The sequence below is a fragment of the Hesperophylax consimilis genome, chromosome 11, assembly GCF_061612785.1.
Source record: "Hesperophylax consimilis isolate HC1 chromosome 11, BYU_Hcon_1.0, whole genome shotgun sequence".
Lineage (NCBI taxonomy): Eukaryota > Metazoa > Arthropoda > Insecta > Trichoptera > Limnephilidae > Hesperophylax > Hesperophylax consimilis.
Window position 1 is genome coordinate 10000001 of NC_142846.1, and position 23454 is coordinate 10023454.

A 23454-nucleotide genomic window follows, 5' to 3' on the forward strand; every position below is an offset into this window, starting at 1 on the left:
CCGCGAAACCCTTTTATAAATCCGCCCGCCCGCATATGGTTCGATATCAAATAAACATTGCCAGCGTACAGCAGCCGGGCCCCAATAGAAATATATAAGATGGAGCTCTCTCGGTATCACACTTTCTTACTGCACCTGGTTTATGTTGATTCCTTGTGGACCCGTGAAGGAATGGGATAATTTATCAAGCATAGTGCGCTCATAGGTTTTCAAGCTCCAAGGTCACAAAATTATTTATTTCATGTAGCCAAGTAGGGCATGCAAAATGGGCCTGAGGCTTGCAGGTTATGCATCACTGCTCTAAAGCATTATGAACTACGATTAACAATATTATTATTTTATTACTGCAAGAGCCTAACCAGCTTTTTTAATTCGCTACTAGCTCTGCCCGCCACGCGTTGCTGTGGCACAGTCTACCTGTGCAGGTAGAGAAACGATAGCGCGATTTTCATTTACTTCCAACAGATGGCGCTGTTTTTTTTTTTAAAAGCATGTTTTTACTTGTCGCACATCTATATAATATAGGTATATGAAAACAAATGCGTATTCGAATGCAACGTTGTGTAAAATTTTGGAAGCAATCAGTGAAGAATTTTCGGAGCTCTAAGATTTTGAGCAAACGTACATTTTTACATTTAAATTTTTATTTATATAGATAGATGGCTTGCAGAACTCTATAGAAGCTGTAAAATCTGCATACAAAGTAATGAAAAAAAGGGTTAATTTTCCATAAAAGTACACTTTTTTTTATTAAAACACGCATGGCTTTACAGCTTCTAATGAACTTCATGAACTGCACACCCTTGGTGAACATCAAGAAAACTTCTGATGCACAGGTTCTCAACCTTTTTCTGATCGCTACCCCATTTTTAATAGCCAAGTGAACTGCAACTCCGAAGCATTCCAAAATTTGTGTATCTGCTTTTGTTTTAGCAAGTTTCATAACATTTGAAACATATAAATACGGTCAAACTTGGTTATAACGAGCACGAGGGGACCGACTAAATTGTCTCCTTACAGCCATTAATTAAAAATAGATTGCCAAGTACTTTACCCCTATACTGGGGGCAGTAACGGAGTGTGGAAATTTTATTTATTTTTTGTTTTTAAAAGAAAAAAAATGTTACCGTACAGCAAAGTGCCCATAACATTTTTTACTCCAAATGTGCTAAGGAATAGCTGGTTTAAGTTTCTCGGGTACGTGCCGATACACCCTGTATATATTGAAATTGATGTACTAAATATATCAACAACATCGTAGTATTTGTTTCCTAGCTGTTGAATCCGTCGCAAAGGAGTGTGATATTGGGACGTTGAAATAGAATTGCTACAATAATATGGTAGGTACTGTCTTGTAACCGACCCGCTTGGAGTATGAAAAGAGATTACATATAATAAATCAGGGGTATCTATACAAACAGGTTAAATCGGAAATAATTCTGCGATCAGATAATTTTATTAAATTTAATGAACAAAGTACGTTATCGTATTTTGATGGCAACTTGCTACACTAGCGCCTCCTAGCGGCATGAGTTGTGCGCATTGGTTTTCTTTCATACGTTTTGATGTATTTTATGTGAAATATAATATAATTTATTTAATGTTAAAAAAATATTTAATTAGGTAACCTACATCCCTGACCTCTACTCCTTTTTTGCTCACACATAACAAAAATATTAAAGCGTCTGCACTCTGTCTTTGATGGTGGGGTAATAAAATAATATAATTAAATAAATATAATTTATAAATATTAACTTAGAAAGAAATAAAAATTAAACTTAGAAATATTACAAAACAAATTCGATATAATTTTTAGTAACACGAATATATAAAGATATATTATGCATTAATATTATATATCAATATATTAAATAATTGTAAACAAATTTTTGTAAAATTTTACAATAATGTGTTTTGAACATCAACATTGACAATGATTTATAACTTCAATATGAACACAAAATGCTACAAGGAACTAGCACAACTTTGCTGAATCAAACTAAAAAATATATGTTTTTCAAGGGATAATCCACTTTTTTACATAATCGAGAACATTTCTTGAGGTGTTTTTGCACAAAAACGGCGCTATACAAGTCATCCAAGTATTATTATTTTATTTGCTAGGATTTAATGAAATCATGTTTGACTTGGAGTGTTTTTGTTGTTTGTAATCTAATCCGTAAACTGCACACACAGAACCTACCTTTTGGGATATCTTTATCAATATTGATCAAAATACCAATTAGAAAGCGCAAAACAACCAAACACCAACATAACCGCCAAGTACTAAATAAATTCAATTTGCCGCCATTGAAAAGAATATTATAGTCAACTTACTATGTCTACCTCTAGCTGCTTGAGTTGTTGATATTTTTTTATGTAATTTTCTACAGCACGGCCTGTATTAATAATATTTGTTGTGGTCATGCACATATTGAATAATGTAGGTACCCAAGAATCACAAACTTTATAAAATATTTTCAAATAACTCTTATTCCTCACTTTTTTTTTTTAAACCGAGCAAAAAAAATTTCTTTCACATGTCATCACTGCTCATTCAGCCTAGTGATTGGTTTATTTATGCAGCCTAGTAAACGACCAACCCCTCAACCATGCCTTAACCCGATCCATGCGTTTTAAGTTGAAAAAAGTAACTGGATTCCAAAATTTTTTTTACATTTTTTACTCCAAATAATATCAGGAATCGCTGGTTAAAATAAGTCAAGTACTTCCCTTAACACCCTGTATAATATGCATTAGTAAGCAAGTCGTACAATTAAAAGAAAACGAGATTTAACAATGCTGATTTTATCAAATAAATAATATGGCAAGAGGTAGGTGAATTTAAATATTTTTCATCCACTGCGCGCAGTATTGCCAACTGAGCTCATTAAGAGCTAGATTTCGCTCTAAATTGAGACCCTTAGCTCAAAAAACTGATTTAGCTTCTTAGCTCGTTTTTCATACAATCTAGCTCCCTTTTTAGTACAAAATAGTGGAGAAAATATATTTTAGGGGAAAGCACAAAAATATAGGAACATTCTGAAAACCTTTACGAAGCCTCCCCACCCCAAATAATATTACGGGAACCCAGAAAAAATTTAGGCTGTACAAGGTTTTAGCTCTTTTTCAGCTCGTTTTCGGGAGATGGATGGTTTTATTTTGAAAATCGAGTTGGCAACACTAACTACGCGGTAACTAGAATAACCAGGTACTTTTCCGAATTATTTTATTGCTTAGGTTCTTTTATGTTTCGAATGTTGGCAATGGCAATTTGACGTTTCCGCAAAGACGAAAATTCATCACATTGCCTGAATTTTCGCGTGATTGTGTTCTGTTTTGTTCTAATATCGTTCGAATTGTTAGAGAATTTCAAGATGAGTGAAATTACAGTAAAAACCGCTGATTTCGTTAACGTCAATATTTCCAATTCTAGCAAGCCTGATGCCATATGCGCCGAGAGAAGGTTTCAAAAAGGACTGACGATTTTGGATTTTAAGGTTAAAAATACATATGATTTCGTTTTTATATAAATATTTATGATTGTATCATGCATATCTCTTGCCGTAGTAAATTATTTGGGTTTAAAACCCTCAATCAATTTTTATTACCTATAATTTTTTCGTGACGCATGAGTTTAAAATTATCTTCAAATTGTGTATTATTATAATACCTAATCTAAAATTCAAATTTTATTAGACTGTGATAAGTGTTTTTATATTTGGTAAACTTGTCGAATTCCGCTGCATTCAAAGGCTTTTAAAAAAAAACAACACTTGATATCAACTTAAATATCCAACTGATTCAACTATTTAAGGGGGTTTGTAAACATGCAAAAAATAGGGTTTAGTTTGGGTTTTTTAAATATTTTTTTCGTATTTTTCAAGCTTAACTTTGATTGAGAAAAAAAGGAACTTTAATGCATTTTTCACCATCTCCTACCACATAAATGGTTATTTCTTGTAGTAATTAAGTTGAAACAGAGTGCTGTTTATAATTTTTTGTGTAGATTTGACAAGATTAATTTATATTTTAACATGTTTTTAGTTTTAAAATTTATATGGTTAGGATGACTAATCGTAGTCTTGTCACATGGAGGCATGTAGGTATTCCACAACTAATTACTATTGAGTGTAGTAAACTAAAATGTTACTAATTTATTTCAATATTTCAAACTATTCTTCTTGACCAAATATTCTTTTTATAATAAATGTCAAATGGAATTTTCTAACTGAATGACTTATTTTGTAAAACGAAATATTCCTAACTATCTCAATATTTGTGATAATTTATTTCAGATGAAATTAGAATTAGTAACGGGTGGGTCCGCCGCCACAATGAGACTAGAACTCTACGATGCACAGAACAAGTTAGTCTGCGAACTCTCCAACAATGAAGCCCTTCTGGGTTCGTACCCAGTGGAGGATGGAATGAGGGTCCACGTCATAGACAAATTCCTGATGCTGTATGAGTTCACCGATACATCAAATACTGAGAAGTACACCCTGTCTGAAGACGAATACAATAAGAAGTCCGACACTGTCAGATCTTTCTTGCAAAGGAACAAATTAGGAAAATATAATGAAGAGGAGATGAAACAATTGAAGCTACAACAGGAGGCAGAAGAGCAAGAAGAAAGAAGGTCATTATTTTATTATTCTTTACCATGAATTTTTTTATTTCCTCGACATATTCCTATTAGATGTTGACTGTCATCATCGCAATTCTCAATATGAATGCTTTAACTGATATACCAGGGGTCAGGAATCCCAGGTAAATCCCATTTCCATGACATATTCCTATTAGATATTGACCATCATTATCGTAATTCTCAATTTGAATGCTTTATCCGATATACCAGGGGTCAGAAATCCCAGGTAAATCCCATTTCCATGATATATTCCTATTAGATATTGACTCATCATCGCAATCCTCAATTTGAATGCTTTATCCGATATACCAGGGGTCAGGAATCCCAGCTAAATCCCATTTCCATGACATATTCCTATTAGATATTTACTATCATCATCGTAATCCTCAATTTGAATGCTTTATTCTGTATACCAGGTAAATTACCTAAAATGATGGACAAATTCTAATCTCGGAAGCGAGTTTCAGTAAACATAAAGAAAAGGGCATAAAATACGCTAGACTAATATTTTACTTATGTCCCAGTGTACATACTATGTACTATGAATGAAATAATTTACATTTTGATTTTATATAAATAAAAATGTTCGTTTGTTCAAAATCTTAAATCTGCGAAAGCTTTTCCTATTGCTTTGAAATTTTGACACAAAATTGCCTTGTCAGGTAAAAACATGTTTTTTTGTCACCTGTGACAGGTAAAAACATGCTTTTTTGAAAAACAGCGCCATCTGTTGGACGTAAAAGCAACCGCGCTATTGTTCCTCTATATGCGGGGTAAATAAATTTAAACTATTCATTTTTTACCCAATTTAAAAATGACAAAATTATAACCGTCCTACTAATTAAATTCTTACACGCCCGTTGGTGTGGTAAAGCCGGTCTGGTAATAAGTCAAGTTTTTCTCCGTTCTGAACTTACGCGCCGCATAATATTCAAACCGCGCACGTAAGGGAGTTAATGTATACCTGTGTAGTACGCAGTACCGGAGCTCAAGGGAGTTTCTAGCATCTAAGGGAAGGGTTATTGACTATAATTTTGACCAAATAAGGTGATTAAAACGTTTACATGCAAACCCCCATTCCATTTGAAAGACTTCTAAAAACTTTTATTGCTGCAGATGTACAGGCACAGGCTTTTAATTCAAGGTTTTGATGATGTAATAATTTTATGCTGTCACTAACCAAACACATCTTGCATTTACGATCCTGTTATCTTGAATAGGTAATTTGTGTGAATAATACATGTGCAGTTTATGCAATTCAAGTATATATTACGTAGTATGTTGTTGTACTACTGAACTAAGAACACATGTGCTTTTACATAACCTATTATACAAAATTCCGTCCTGCCTTATTTATTATTATTATTTAATGAGCAGACAGCATTCTACTGATGCGCTTGTATCTGATTTTACAATAAGTTTAACCTTTTCTATGCGTCATAAATTTGTATCACTTCGTTCACACGCGGGGCTATTTATCATCAATCTAATTTATGACTTTAAACAATAATCACGCATGGATTTTAAAATTTGTTTTAAAAAATACGTCGCTTATGTCTTGAATTATCTTTTCAAGTATAAATAAACAATCCGAACATCAATGGGACTTGATAAAAATTCGAAGTATATATTCATAACGTAACTGATACGGTATGCCCGGGCGGCCATGTTAATATTTCAAGGATAACGATACACATGCTTATAAACATACCGGAGTAGAGCTCTTCAACTGTGGTGCGATGTAAGTGCTTGATTTATGGGTGCGATGTCGCGTTTGACTGGATACATGAAATATTGACACACTTAAAAAGGTTCATATAATAAAAAATAACTACACTTAAATTTACAAAAATAATGAAATAATTTTTCTGTTATTATATCACCGTAAATATGTATCACTTAATATATTTTTTTATCGTGATAAATTTTGAAACAGTTCTCAACGCATAACGGCAGAATCATGGCTTTCATGTATTTCAGCAGCTTCGCAATTATTATCGACGTCACTGTCACTAATTTCAAAATCTGAATCTATTTCTAAAGTAGCACCAAATATTTATTCGTCATTAAGACCACGACCCGACATTTTGTATTTTGGCAATAAAAATACTTTCAAAAATTGATAAAAAGTCAAACTTGTACAACTTTACTTGATTTTTCACTAAAAAAAAGTTTTAACCACGTATCTTTATTTGAAAATAATCTAACACTGACGAAATTTTATATTTCTTCAATAGTTTGAATGAATGTATGTAACTGAACTTATTTTAAAATATGATAAATCAGATGAATGTACACTGTAATTAAAATAGTTCATATCCACGAAAAAGCAAACAATAATTCGATAAAACACTGTAATCTACACGGCGAGCGTCTCTGTTTGAGAATCTTATAAAATGCGCCTGCGCAATAACGTGTGTAAAGACGCGGGAAGAATTCAAACTGATTCATTTTTCGCTCTGAGTTGGAAGATCCCTTCAAATCTTTGTATCGATGATTAGGATACGTATTATGGATAAATATCGTAAGATGTCAGTAGTGTAAAGATGTGAGATTTTTTAGGAGTATAAGTTTTACCGTGTTCAAGCATGTTTCATACCCATAACGCCGAAGAAACTTTGCGTCGCACAGATTTGCCTCCCGCGTACAGGGCATGTACAGTGCGTCGCAGGCGTGCGTCTCCCGCAGGGAAAGGGTTAACAGTAATTGAGTTGTTTTAATTTTAAATAAGTTAATCCTTTCTTCTCTCCAAATAAAAATCCAATGGAACTTTAAATTGGTATATATTAGTAGAATTGATGAATTTTTTTGGTGTACAAATATTTGGGTGTCGAATATTTAAATTATGAACAATTTTGTCATAATAATCCTCTTATTTAAATAGTTCTTCTTTTTAAACATTGTTGTTTGTCGCTATCATAATACTGGCATGTTTAGGGTTTTCATCGGTGCTAAAGATAGTTGTCATTTCAGGCTGGCTTCCCTGATTCCCATAGAATCCCGTTGTGAGGTGAGGGTCCCTAACCAGCCGTGCAGGAGAGCCACTGTCATGTACAACGGCCCCATGGAGAAGGGAGGCATCTGGATCGGAGTCAAGTACGATGAACCGAGGGGAAAAAATGACGGACTGTAAGAATATCGCTTTATTCACTACATTTAACTTTTTTCTGCATAACTCTTCCAAGGTGCTATAGTGCAATTTACTTGGTATAACCAGACCACAAGCAAAATAAGGTAGGCAGACACGTCTCTAACGTATGCAAAAAGGGCGTGTTTTATTAGTAGTTCACTAGCATCCGTTGGTCGCTTGCCATGCCGCACTTCCCTCCCGCACTGCACTTCATTTCAGGTGACACATACAATATAAATATATAATATGTTCCTCTTGTTCTGTTCGAATCGGGGAGTTATCGCTTCGACAAGGTGCCTCCAGACTTCCCTGTCCTGTGCCACTTTACCGGCCGCCATTCAGTCTAGGCCTATTTCGCTAGTAAAAGTAGTTTTAAATACTGACATTTTTCATTTACATGAATTGCTGCCCACCCTTATGCTCTTCCTTCTTCTTGAACCAATATTTTGGGCAGCCTTACAGCGCACACTGACAGGACAGTGTCTGCAGAATTATATTGATGGACACTACAAGGTTACCTGGAACATTGGTTCAAGACAGAGAGGATAACACCTCAAAAGTCTGGTAATAATAAAAAAATGGTATAATATAAGCATGTGAGAATCAGAAAAATAAGATTTAAATCACTTAATAATTCCTTACTTAAATTTTAAGAGTTGAGTAGTTAAGATGTTTGTATTGACATACGATGATTGTCTCAATATTTTTTCATCCTTGTCCTTTCCTTAATAATAACATTTTATATAAGTCCCATTTGCTAAAAACTGAACGTCACCCTAGCTGTCTTTATTATCTACTTGTTTCTTCTTGGTAATAATGATTAATAAGTAGTTATGGTTCAAATATTGTTACAATATATTGCAAATTACCCATCTGGTACTCATCAAATACATATTTTTTTCTTTCTTTTTGAAATATTTTGTGTTTGTATTACTTAATGTTTGTGATTACTCCTAGTGAGGATTACCTCCAGATTACTACCAGGATTAGTCCTATTGAGGTTGATTTTTATGAGAAAAAACGTGATTTATGTATAGTGAGATGCAATAAATAAATAAATGTGAATACTGCCTCATAAAGTATGATTTGTTTCCAGAATTGATGGTAAGCGCTACTTCACATGTCCGCCCAAGTACGGGGGATTTGTAAAGCCGGTGTATGTAACCATCGGGAACTTCCCAGAAGAGAACTTCCTGGACGATGAGATATGATTCCCTCAGGAGTCATCCACGCCATCGCTTATAATTGTATTAACTTAAAAATGCTTTTTCGTTGGTTTGCATATTCCCCACTTTCTTCACATGTATTAAACAAGATGGTGGCCACGGGGCAGTGTTAAGATGAAGACTGATTTATATGTTCATTATTTATTTGAAACTCAAAATTTTAACCAATGTTATGATTATTTTATTATATTTATTGTGAAAACTTGAATTGCCTGCTCGTATTTCAAAATAATCTGGGGCAAGCATCACTTCAGATTATGTTATTTATGACAGAGAATAAAGTAAATTTTTTATTGTTTATTTAATTTGTAATTTTCGCATAGAGAATACATATCAACTGTGAAGTTGTTGGCATAATTTTATATAAGTATTACCGAGTTCTTTTGCTCAGTGAAAATATTTTGTCGGTGGAACCGTGATTCCAGATCTTAAATTAAATTTTGATAGTGCTATACAATGAAAAAGATTTATTTATCAGTCTCAGAGCAGAGCACATGACATTAAGGAATTGTGAATATTAATTGTCTCCAAGATGTGAAGTGAACCACTTCTGGTCTCGTAGATATGTTTGGGAGAGCCAGTATTTTATTCCGTATCTCAAACAAACCACGTTGCTATTTTTTTATATTTTGACATTTTCCAAAAATCTTTAAAATGTACGCTTGGTCTAGCTAGAACACAAAAAAAATGCTAATAAATGTACTAATTTTTTTAATAATCATATCTCACACATTCCGGTTAATATTAGCTATTTATGTAAAAATTAATAAAAAAAATGAAATCATGCTCGTATTTTATTTATAGAACACCGATTTAGCATTCTATACTCTAATGAACTAGCTCAAGGTTAGTAGAAAATGTGTTTAGTAAGGTTCGCGGGCATTTTTCACCTCGGGCGCTTGTGACTTGGCTCGAAGTCCATTTGGAGTCCGAAAGGAACGATCTCTCACTTTTCGCTAGGTATATAATATAATTTTTTGTTATATCTTAAGTTAATTTCCTCGCACCTATGTCTGTACAATGATAAAATGTTGTTTTTTTAACAATGACAATGTGGTAACAGTAGTGAATGGTAAAAAAAGTCAGAGACGCCCGAGGAAGTCTTAAGCGCTTGTAATACGCCCTGCAGAATTCCTCGACTCTTCAAAACGTCTCTATGTTTTTGACGTTACTCAGCGGTAGCAGTTCGTCCGCAAGCTTAGAATAAATAATATAAAACAATCGTATTGCAACCACGTTTACACTATCGTTTAATTCCTAAATATTGAAGTAGAATAGTGTGGCTTGTTTATGGGACCTACGATTTTGGTGGATTATCAGTGGCGGTTTTCTCTAAAGTGCGTTTGTGCGGCGAACCCCCATTAAAAATATGAGAAAATAAAACATCCTTGTTTTATAATAATATAAGCACATTATAGATAGCACGCTATTAAAATTTCGCCTTCAAAACCCGCGCCACCGAAAAATACGATGCCTATTCCAAATTTGTGCGAGTTAAAATCCGCGCCAAACTCTCCATACAAAATAATCTTAGCCGGTACAGACCCTATGACGGTGATATATACAAAATTTGGTCTTTCTTTGCAAAAATAAGACAAATTGTGTGCGCCGAACACGCGTTGTGATATCACGTGACCTCCGAACATTGACGAATGTAACCGAAGAAACCCGAGAACTTCGCGGCCGACATTTAACCTTTGAACCATAGGGATGCAAGTTAAGTGTTATTTTTTTATGTTATATTATGGTATTTAACTTTGTAGTCATTTTTGTACATATTTTTGTTTTCTTGTTTCTGCATTTCTCCAACCGTTTGCTTATGGCATTTGTAAATCTACTACCTATTTTTAAATTTATTTCGTGCCACTTTTATTTGTTTTTTGATGTTTTAAAATATCTATTATATATTCTACGAAATTATTCTTCTCTAAAAAACAATAATAATTAGCAACGTACCTACATTGAGTGCTATAAAAACATTAAACAATTTAATTCCTATAAAACTTTTCTCATTATCTAATAATTGTGTCTAGGTAAAGTGATTTAAAAACAATAATATGTAGGTACCCCTCCCACTAACTTTATTTAAGTTGTGTGACTGCTGCCGTATTCGACTATTTGACGTAGGACAACAGTAAGTAAATTTTAATTAGATATGTTTATCTTCTCTTGAATTTCTGAACCCCCTGTTAAAAAAACCACGAACCGCCACTGTGGATTATTGAGTATGAATTTTTTACAAACGTTAAATCACTTGCCGTTTTTAAATCACAAATATTTGAATGGCTAATTCCAATATCGCTATGTATTTTTCTCAATGTTGTATTATTTGGCCTATGATATTTCAGAGAGATATAACTATCAGCGCAGCGCGGTGAGGACACGGTGTTCAGAAATTCATGGTTCAAGCTGAAAACGGGTGAATCGAACTCACATTTGGAGTCGATTTTGTGGAATGAGTTTTTTTTAAATTTAAGAGTAAATCGAGTCGATGTAGTTGGAATTCTCGTTACATTTTAAATATTCCGTCGTTATGGGATTAATAATAATAACATTAGTGTCTATTTCACTTCAAGTGCGCTTAACTATAGCAAATTTAAAAACGATAATTTAGTATTAGTGGTCATGATCTTAAAATTATTCCTACAGTGTGCCTTACCCAATACAGATGTAATATTATAAAACTAAATATACTGTTTATACAAAGTGATGACAAACTTAGAATAACAATGACAGCAGGACAGGACAAAACATGAATATAAAAAATAAAAAATATAAAACAGGAGACAGTTTGTGCTCAGAAATGAGAATCTTCTGAGCAGACATTTTAAAAGGTACAAGGAGGCAACTGAAACCAAACAATTACCGGAAGTTTTAGAATATGGCTTTAGTTGTTTATTGTCTTTTAAAATCCTAAATAGTTCCCTGCGTCTGGTGAATTAGCAGGGGTGCCTTACTGTGTGGCGGGTCGGATGTGGTTGAGGGAGATCTTTTCTTTCTCGACCCATCGCCTTGCACTGCAGTGGGAGAGATGAATTCAAACGTCTGTCACTCCTGGACACAGTGATCTCCAGATTCCTACCCACCCCCTCGTACCTTTTTGCCTTCCTAGATCTTCCTCACATTCCTTAAAAAAACCCTCCACACAGCATCCCCAAAGAATGAAAGAAAAAAAAGTAATCTCTTACCAATAATTGGTGTAAAATTATCATAGTAAACATTATGGCGGACAGCTATTTCAAGATGCATAATATATTTGTACTATATTAGTAGGTGTCGTAATCCGTGGTGGACTTTATAAAAAAATCACATATTTTTTTTCATTTAAATATGTAGTGGAAAAAAATAGTGAAGAAATGTAGTTGTGCTAACTTTTGTTTTTCGAACTAGATACCCACATTTTTTCATTGTTATCTTTTAAAACAATGAATTTGAAAAATAAATGCTCATATCAAAAAAAGTTAAACACGGCTAAATAGACTCCAAATGAGATGTAGATTCACAAGTTTCCCGCTTGTACTACGAGTTTCCAGACACCGTGTATAAAAGCGATAATCTTGTTGATTTTCTTTAAATTTTTTTTTGTTTTTTTCCCAAACACCAAGTTCATTTAATTATGTTATTACCAGAGATGTGCAAAACGGGTACCCAAAACCATTTGAAATGCAAAATGGAAATGGTTCAAAACTTTTCCATTTGAAAATTCAAAATGGTTTTTAGAAAAACATTTCAAATGCAAAATGCAAAATACCTATTTTAAAAATTCAAAATGGTTTCTCAGGTCAAACAATTAAAATAATTATAGAATTTTTAAACAATTTTGTCATTTAATAATGGACATCAATGTAGAACAAACATATTACATGATGGTAAATCCAAAAACACCACGACTACAGATTATGAAACCACAAAAAATTTGCGCGGGACTAATGTTGCCAACGTAAAAACAGCGTCATGGCCCCATGTTCAGTATTTGAATCAGTATTTTTTGTAATGGTATCACTCAATTGCCAGGGTTCCTACCAGGGAGCAACGTGACAAATGTAAATTATCTCTCATAGCGAGGTTGAGGACCGACTGATATATGGGGCTTATGAAAAAAAATGAGTGGAGATAGTAGGAAGAATGTTGCAAAAAAGCATTTAAAATGGAAAATGCATGGAGAAAAGCATTTAAAATGCAAAATCGAAAATACCCATTTTGCATTTTGCATTTCCATTTGAAATGGATTTATTTGAAATAAAGCACATCTCTGGTTATTACAAATAATTTTAAAATAAAGATGGATAAAAAAAATTCTCTGAATACAATTAGGAAGGTCAGATCTAATGTTATAATTTTAAGCATCAGAGCGTTTCACACTTATGCATAGGTAAAGAGAAGGAATTCTCTCGCACACACTGTTTCAAATATGCACCGAGAACGCACTCAGCCTAATAAACGTCAAATTAGCTCTTCGAAGATACTTGGTGAATGACACACTTCAAAGGTAATGTTTTCTGTCTTTCAAACAATGTGGCTGTGAGAAGTTAATATGAAACAAGAATTTTACATCCAAAAAGAGAATTTGTTAAACTAACTGCTTCTACCTTATTGGGTATATATATATATGAGTCAGTATGGTTCTTTTTGACCGATTTCTAAAACATTTTGATGACTTTTTTCAAAGATATAGGTGATAAAACACTGAGAATATAGTATCGCTTCCAACGCCGAGGGCTCCACTCTTGGAATGACAAAAAGCCTTGAAATTTGGTGCCAAATGAAGTATTTATTTAATTGTTTACAACAACGGATATCATGACCATAAAATTCCGTCCATCACAACACAAGCAATATTTTCCGCTTACTGTGGTGGTAGTAGGAGATTTTTAAATATTGTCAGGTTATTCGTAACCCGGGAATGTTTGTCTTTCTTTTAAAATAAAAAATGTAGTTTTTTTAACAGCAAATAATAATGTGGCAAACAGTAGTGAGTGGTAGAAAAAGTGGGGGACGCCCGAGGAAGACTCATTGTATCTGCACTGTGGTGATACACGGAGTCGATGTAATCTAATTTTTTTAACAGTGGTTTTTTAGCATAGTTTGTTAACATATGGTATACAGTAGGAAAAGGCAGAAAAAGCACGCCCGACGAAGACATGGCACGATCAAGTGAAACAAATCGGGTCATTTCTAAGACTCGTTCTTAAGATCAACAGTGGAATGATTTTCGTGTTAATCCCTCGTACAACAAGGTTCACTTCAAGATTCATGTTCACAACAGCATCTTCTCAAAAAGACCCTCCACACAGCATTCCCAATGATGATACAGGAGTTTTCATCCCATCAAATCCCCAAAGATGACATAGCATTGACAGTGGAGTAGATGTTACAAAAACACCTGTATTATCAATGTTGAAATTTGACTAATTTCAGTATTATTTTCTTGTATTATTCTATTTAGCTGTGAGAGTTAGTTGCTAAAAGAGTTTGGGGTGCTTCAGTATAGGGAGGGGAAGAGGAAGGTGGGGAGGACCCTGGCTATTCACATATTGTCACCAAATATGGTCAAAGCCATTTCAAGCGACACTTCGATTCCGAATGGTGGTCTTTCACGACTTTCACCAAGGCGATACTGAGAGTATCAACCACCATGTGCGACTCTCATATATATATATACAATTATTCTTTAACACTTTCCCTGTCATGATAGTTTGCTAAATGAGACTTTCAATTTGAAAGTCTTAAAAGGGGCTAATAAATAACTTTGATTCTACATCATCAAATCATAAAAGTAACACTTCAAATATTCCTGGAATTTTTCCCTTTTATTCCGAACATTACTTTTTATAATAATTAGTATAGCTTCGACTCTTTGTATGAATAAAATTATTCTCAATACTTTCCCCGTTACGATAGTTTGCTAAATGAGACTTTCAATTTGAGAATTTTAATGTCTACGAAGGAAATATATACATGGTGCTAATTACCTCGATTCTGCATCATCAATGTAAAAGTAACATTGCAAACATTGCGATTTTTCACATTTATTCCAAACATTCGTTTTAATATAATAATAAGTATGATATTACCAACGTATTTATACGTCTTCCTCAACCATCATTCGACAAATTATGGATATTATTCACCATTGTCCAGAATGTGTAGACTGGTCAACTCAAGTCAAAACCTTAACTTTTTTGGGATAAGTCTGAATGATTTTTGCCATTCGCTAAACAAGTGACGGAATATTATAAGTGTCCTGTGGTCCTGACCCACGGCGTATTCTTGACTTGATTCGACTTGTCACTTTATTTTCTTATATTATATCTACCATATTTCTTTGCTTTCATGTACCTTTGTCTACTCCTGTATTTTTCATTTTACTTTATTCATGTTATTATGTTGTAATTTGCACGATGTCCGTTAATAAATAAATAAATAATAAGTATTATAAGTAAATCATTTACAAATGCATTCAGAGTCACTTGATGCTACTTGTATTGCAGTAAATTCAAATCTCTCAACTTCATTATTCAACCACTCTACCCCTCAATGAGCTGACCTTGTTAAATACATTTTCTATAGACCTTGGAACTAGCCACATCTGATTACTTGTGATAATAACAAGCAATATAGAACTCAACATCAATCTCTCAGAATTGCACAAACGATAATGCAAGTAAATTTATTTATACTTTTTATTGTTCAATTTAAAAATTACACTTAAAGTTAATTATTATAATATCTAGAATTTTCTTCTCTTCAAAATATCAGGTTTCCAGTTTATGGGGTGACTTTCTTCAGAAGCAGTGTCGTCCTCTTTGTATATTTTAATGGTTTTGTCAGCTTCAGTCGTAATGAGGCGGGTTCCAGAATGATCGAAGGTCATAGAGAAAATGCCAGCTTCAGAATCCATAGAGCCCGGTTGAACTGCAGCCTAGAAGGGATTTCGTTAGATTAAGTATTTCAGCAGATAAATAGTCAAACATAGACTCAAACCTTTCCAGAAATGTCACAAAAGAAAGGGAGAGGAAAACTAAGGCAGACCAAGTGATTAGTGATTGATTTTAAATCTATTTTTATGCGCACATAATTTATAAGAATAAGCGCTTCGATCGACGACTGGAAAGCAGTAACTAGTGAGTACTGGAAAGCCGTAACTAGTGAGTACGGTAGGTATGAGCACAGTAGGTCCATGACTTGAGTGCTTAAGGGTATAAGTTGTTGCGTGTCGTATCTTGTGATTTATTTAACTGTTTTATTAAATATATTAAATTAATAAAATTATTATCCTGTTTTATTAAATATATTATCCTGTTTTATTTAACTTCAGTCAAACCTAAACTCTTTCACTTTTTCATAATATTATAATCTCGATGTGTAGAGCCTTTTACATTATCTTTTTCTGTCTGTGCCACCTTTTATGTTAAATATTTTTGTCTATGGCACGTCATAGTGTAATATTTTCATTAATTTCGCGTCTCTAAAATCTTGTGTCTGTAGTCACGTCAAATATTGTTTGGTTATAAATAGCTTGTTGTGATCCAGATATCTTTCAATTCTACATTAGCATTCTTCAACATTCATTATCAACCAACTTTCGCTTCTCTCTCTAAGTTTTAATGTCTACCCTCTTCTTTGTGACATATTAAACGTATCAACAAAAAACACAAATGTTTTAATGAGAAGCGAATCTCTCAATCTATCTCAACGGCAAGCCAATCCTTGGCGTGAAACGAAAGAAGCCAACACAAGCCGATCAGCCTTACAACCTGACTGGAGGCTTCTGGAGTCAACACGAGGACGCTGCTCATACTATTAATAGTTTTGTCCGTATACAAACTCAATTCTTTCAAGAAAGGCACAAATACAATATTGTATGGGTGATTCAATTCAATATTGAATTTGTATGCCTTTCTTTAAAGAATTGAGTTTATAAACAGACAAAACTATTTATTCATACTGCATATGTAAGAGTGCAAAAAAATTATTCATATTTTAAAGCATAGCTTGGCAAAGTGTTTCACCGAGTTATGCAGACTGTCTTTGTATCAATAGTAATAATAAATGGACTGACTACAAAACAGGTAGATAAATGATAAAGCAAGGAAAATATCTGGCGAACAAAAAGTTTTTTGATCGGAAAATCATTTAGATTTTAGATGAACAAAATAATTACAACTGACTGTTATGCAAATACATACCTGCATCCTTTGGAAATTGTATCCGGTAGTCCAGTCCCACATGTAGAGACTTCCATTATCACCCCCGCTGCACAGCACTCCGTTGGCGTTCACGGCCAGACAGTTGACTATGGCATTATGGCCAGACAGGTTCTGGATGAACTGTCCCTCGGGGCACTTCCATTGCTTGATGTTGTCGGGAGAAGCTGACGCGAAGGTGTATAGGTTGGGATGGGTAGCGAGCGCTCTCACCGACTTCTTGTGGTTGGTGAGGGTGCAGACTGACTTGCCAGCGGCTAGATCCCACAGGCGGATCGTAGAGTCGTGGGATCCGGTTATAACCTGAAATAAGGGCAAATTTAACATTTGTTTTTTTTATTACATAAAATATTTACAAAAAGTACTGATAAATTGAGGAGCTGGATGCAATAACAACTAATATACCTTCAAATACAAAAAAATAATTTATTTTTATTATACGCCCATAGGGCTTTGATGATAAAACACGGAGAATATAGTATCGCTTCCAACGCTCCAAAGGGCTCCACTCTTGGAATGACAAAAAGTCTTGAAATTTGGTGCCAAATGAAGTGTTTATTTAATTGTTTACAACAACGGATATCATGACCATAAAATTCCATCCATCACAACACAAGCAATATTTTCCGCTTACTGTGGTGGTAGTAGGAGATTTTTAAATATTGTCAGGTTATTCGTAACCCGGGAATGTTTGTCTTTCTTTTAAAATAAAAAATGTAGTGTTTTTAATAGCAGATGGCAATGTGGCAAACAGTAGTGAGTGGTAGAAAAAGTGGGGGACGCCCGAGGAAGACTCATTGTCTCTGCACTGTGGTGATACACGGAATTTTTTTTTTATTTTTATTATACGCCCATAGGGCTTTTACAAACATGTGATAATAATTTAGTGAAACAGTAATCATGAAGTAAAATTTGCTATTGAAATTGTATGGAGCCCATGCAGAAGAATAGTATTTTGGTAAAATTAGTTATTATTTAAGAAGTATGTTATTGTAGCTTTGTAACTATATTCCGTGGAGTTGAACACATCTAACAATAGTTTAAAATTTAAATCTCAAATAAAAAGCTGGATACAAAACATAGGGAGATCAGAAATAGATAATATACTGACACCAAATAAAGACTGAAATCGAAAACACTCAACTGAACGACAAAACACATTGTAATAATATATTTATAATTATTTCAGAAAAAACACTATTAAATATATTTATAATTACTTGATATTATCCACACTACTAAATATTAATCTTATATAAATGAAATCCTCAGCACGGGGGATCCTAGTGAGGATATCATTATATCCATTTGTTGCAAAAAATATAATAAAACTTAATATTAATATTCCAACTGCATGCTATCTTTACAAGCAAAATGTCTCAGTCCTGATAGTATTGTTGCAATTAAAACTCATTTTGGATCGAGTAGTTCTAGTTGGTATATGGAAGGTAATTAGGCTGAGTAAATCAGGCGTGTCTATACATAACTAACTAACTAACTAACCATCACGCCGTTTCTCCGCAGGGGTAGGCAGAGAGGACGGACCGCCAAACAACTCGGTCTTGGCACACACTCCTTGCCTCATTCACATTCATACATCGTCTCATACATACTCTTCTATTGTTCTGACTCTTGACATGGCCCGACCCAGTATCTGATTCACTAGGTCGTGCCATGTCTTCCTCGGGCGTCCCCGACTTCTGCTACCATTCACATTTGCATCGTATATTCTCCTTACACTCCTTTCTTCGCTCATTCGCTCTACATGCCCAAACCATCTAAGCGTCCCTTTCTTGATCTTACTCATTACGCTTACATCAGCCTTGCACTCTTTGCGGATATCCACATTCCTCACACGATCATACATGGTTTTACCACACATCCGCCTCAGGGATCTCATTTCAACAGCATTCAATCTACTTTCATCCTTTCTTTGCCAGTTCCATGCCTCACTTCCATACATCAGGGTAGGTACCAGCACTCCATTGTGGACTGCTAACTTCGCTTCTTTGGACAATTTTTTGTTAGCGCCAACTGCGTTCAGTTCTCCAATGGACTTACCTGCATTTACTCTTCTTTCAATATCTCTGTCAGCCTTCCCATCTCTCGTAAACATGCTTCCTAAATACACAAATTCATCCACCTGCTCCAAGTATTCCTCATTCACAGCTATATTGCACACTGTTTTCGTGCTTTCTCTTTCAAACACCATTACTTTAGACTTACTTACATTCATCATTAACTCATTCTTCACGCATACTTCGTTCATCCTAGACACGAGAGACTGCAGATCATCCATACTATTAGCAATCAGCACCGCATCATCAGCATACAACAGGCAACATACTTTCAGATTACTCAAATTCGCGCCCAATCCCACCTCTTTCAATTCTTGCATACAATTATCCATGTATAGATTGAATAACCACGGTGACATTACGCAGCCTTGTTTAACACCTTTTGTGATATCAAACCACCCCGTAAAACCACCGTTCACCCTAACACATGCAACGCTTCCCTCATATAGAGACGCAATTGCCTGAGTCAGATTCGCATTCACTCCATACTTGGACAACACCTTCCATAGCTTTTTCCTGTCGACTCGGTCGTATGCTTTTTGTAGATCTACAAAGGCAAAGGTCTATACATAATTCCACTAACAATTCAACAGTCCCAAAGAACAATGTTGGATGTGCAAATGTTAAAGTTTCTGCTTTTTTACTGTTTTTGAGATCAAGAAATATAGTGCTGTTTCATATTTTACATTAACCAATATTTATTTAATTGGAGAAATATATTATCGAAAACAATAAAAATGCAGAAACGAAACTTTAAACAGCTCTACTGCAAAACTGCACATTCGCACATCCAACATTGTTCTTCAGGACCGTTGAATTTTAAAAATAAAATCAATTCTGAAACAAGTTTCTCTCCGAGAGTTTTAATAAATTTAATTCTTTAATCAAGTGGTGGTAAATTTAAATTAATCGTAAAATATTGTATAACCATTTAAGGCAGATGCGGGAATCTCCAACATAGGTTTGGGATTTTATTAGCAAGCTTCCTAGTGTTGGGTGTTTTTTTATTGTTTAGGATTTGTGAGGTGAGCTGTGAGGACCCTAATCCCTCTCACGATATGTTATAGTGGCAAGGGATAATGTCTTGGTATGATGCCAATGATCATGGCGGAGGGAGAGCAATCTTGCTGTTGAACAGAATCAATTCCGATATCGACATACATATTTATCATTGAAGCTGCCTTTAGGGCAAGCTCCGTTACTACTACGTAGTATAGGTGATGTCCACCGTTCATATTTATGTAATTGTCGTTTAAAAATGTTCTAAAATGAACAATTTTGTAATGTTTTAAAAATAATTAACGAAGTTGAATTGAATTAAAAATTAATTAATTTATTTACGAGTGAAATGGTTAACATGTAAAGGAATTAGCATACCTGTGGGTCGGTGGCCTGGCAGACGATAGAAGCCACAGTGTTCGTATGGCCTGTGAGCGTGTGCACGTTTGCCTTGGTGCGCATGTCCCAGACGCGCGCCGTCGAGTCGCGGCCGGCCGTGAGCAGCACGTCAATGGTGGGGTGCAGCGCCAGAGCGTACACGGCTGAAAGGTGGCCGTGGTAGTGGCGGATCACGCGGTTGTACTCCAGGTCCCAGCACTTCACCTGCCGGTCCTCGCCGCAGCTGAACAGGTACGGGTGGCGTGTCGACACTTCCAAACCTGGAATTTATTGCAATAATATAGGTATGATCAAATCCTGGAATTGATTATGTGCTTATATTATTATAAGACCCCTTATCCTGTAGGTCCCAATACTAGTGTGATGGACATTGAATGAATTAATGAGATAAAAGGACACTAAAAATGATAATCAGGCAGTGCAGACTTTATGCAAACCGCAGGAAGTACAGACTGAGGAAGAGTGGATAGACTGTGTGCAGGAAGATTGGAGAGGAATGGCCAGGGCCATAGGCCCGGAATTGGAGCAATCCACTCTGAACACCGACTTGCCAAAGCGCCAATGAGCCAAGAAGCTTTTAATACCTAAAACCTAATTCAGCGCCATTGAGGTTTTTACTAGCGCCAGGTGCATTCGCAGTCTCAAGGCTGGCCTGGGAATGGTGATAGTCTAAAATGCTCATAAACAGTCCAGATCCCAAACGAAACAGGTGACTACTTAATATGGACAGAAACTCATTGAGGAAGCAAGTAGGACTACTAAAAGGACACTGCCACCTCAGGAGACACACATGCAACTGTTCAGAAAGCACCAATAGCTGCAGGAAATGTGTGACCAGGAGACGTAGCCAAATACACATTGAACTTTATTAGGGGGACTGGAAGTAAATTAATTATTGCAGATAGCATAATGGGCAATCAGAGTTCTTAGGGGAACAATAATACATACCTCTGACTGTGCTGACGTGTCCAGTGAGCGAAACCTTTAACTTTCCGCTGGCAATATCCCAAATCTTAATCAGACGATCCGCAGCACCTGAACAGAAATACACTCACAATCAAACAATATTTTATTAATTCATCTTTGTTAATTCCATATTATTTTCTTTGTTAGTAGTACCTGCCTCTACCAAAAATGTTAGCAGACAAGTATTTCAGTGTGATTTTTCGCAGTTTGGGTTAGGTTATTTAATAAGATTTAGAGATAAAAATAATATTTGCCACTTACCAGTTGCAAACCATTCGTTTCCCGGCTCAACTGTGCAGCAGCGCACCCACCCCAAGTGACCAGATATGACTCTGTACAGTTTCCAGGGGGCGTGCCAGCGGGGCCTCGGCATGGTGGGGGCTTTACGGGGCACCAGGGCTGCGCTGGTGGTGGAGGCACCCGACAGGGCAGAGGCCGAGTAGGGCACCACAGCACCCTCTGATCCCAGTGCTACCGAATCACCTGGCTCTGGAAATAAATAAGATAATTTAATAATAATTCTCATGTGTGCTGGTTTGTTCTAGTGAAACGATAAATCTTTAGCCTTTAATTTCAATATACCTTTGTAATTGAAAGTATAATTTTGACTTTTCATCTCTGTATTCCCAGGGGAATTGCTAATGTTGATATTGTAGTAAACAATGCGAAAAAAATCAGTTTGTTCGTTAGTTGTTTCATTCATTCGTTATCTTTATTTTGGCCACTTGCAGAAGATTTTATAGACACTGAAGAAAAAGTTATAAAAGAGTTCACTTCAGAGCTACCGCAAGGTTGATTGTGATTTATCGGATGATCTAGATAAAACAAACTAATTTTATTCAAAACGTAATTTATAATTATGTACCTGAGTGTGTGCCAGGAGGTGACGGATCGTTTCTTGCTTCCAAGGCTTCCCTCTGCTTTATGGCTTGAGATTGCTTTACCCGATCAAAAACCAATGAATAAGAGTCCCAAGCTTTTATCGCTTTTTTCATCTTTTCCCTGCAAAATAAACCGACATAAGCATTGCAAATTTCGTATTAAAAATCGAAAATTTAATTGCGAATTTAAAATTGGAGGTTAACTTACGCTTTTTCATCGACCGGCGCCAACATATTTTGGTTGGAGAGGAACATGTCATGCGATCTTTTGAGGGATCTGAAGACCAGGGTGTGGACAGAATGCCGCTGGACATCTTCGGTCATTTTTATTTATTTTGAATCTTACTTCTGACAGAGTGTGACAGAGCGTCCTCAAAACGTCAAAAATATTTTTGTAAACAATTTTTGAGTTCTATGACCAGTGTTGCCAACTCGAATTTTAAAGTAGAGCTAGGCGAAACCCAAAAAAGAGCCAAAAAGGAGCTAAAATTTTGAAAGTGACATAAAGCATGGGGGGGGGGGGGGGGGTTGTAAGAGAACTTCAGAGAAGAAAAATTCGGGGGCGAACTGCAGAATTTTACCTTTTGTCCTTTTTGTTGGCTGCTTTTGAACAACTCATAACAAACACTCAACAATACACTTGTTTGTTTTTATAATTTTCAAAACACAATTATTTTTGATAATATCGAAGTCTTCAAGATATTTTTATTGTTTTTTTTTATATATTTTTTTTTTGTTAGGCGGCGATTAGTCCTCTTAAAAATCTAAGCAGTCATCCGGTTCCAGTTCTTGTACCATCGCACTGCTAGGACCGGCTTCATCGGGATTTTTTTCATAGACAGCCATTGTTCCAATTTTTTTTTGAACTTCTGGGGGAAGTTCATAATCCTCGCAACATTTGTTGTGTCGCCTGAGCC

General features: G+C 35.2%; 2 protein-coding genes across 2 annotated transcripts; one reads left to right on the top strand and one right to left on the bottom strand.

Moving 5' to 3' along the window:
* Nucleotides 1–3269: 3269 nt before the first annotated feature.
* Nucleotides 3270–9784, top strand: Tbcb (tubulin-binding cofactor B). The gene is made up of 4 exons (XM_089637012.1): nucleotides 3270–3500; nucleotides 4299–4642; nucleotides 7625–7780; nucleotides 8878–9784. Exons 1-4 carry the CDS (start codon nucleotides 3378–3380, stop codon nucleotides 8990–8992), a joined length of 738 nt encoding a protein of 245 aa, XP_089493138.1. The 5' UTR covers nucleotides 3270–3377; the 3' UTR covers nucleotides 8993–9784.
* Nucleotides 9785–15701: 5917 nt separating this feature from the next.
* Tango4 (transport and golgi organization 4) lies at nucleotides 15702–22937 on the bottom strand. The gene is made up of 7 exons (XM_089637013.1): nucleotides 22746–22937; nucleotides 22522–22658; nucleotides 21918–22145; nucleotides 21639–21725; nucleotides 20670–20950; nucleotides 17197–17517; nucleotides 15702–15929 (listed from the first exon to the last, which is right to left on the bottom strand). The coding sequence occupies exons 1-7, from the start codon at nucleotides 22859–22861 to the stop codon at nucleotides 15738–15740; spliced, it is 1362 nt and encodes a 453-aa protein (XP_089493139.1). The 5' UTR covers nucleotides 22862–22937; the 3' UTR covers nucleotides 15702–15737.
* Nucleotides 22938–23454: the final 517 nt, after the last annotated feature.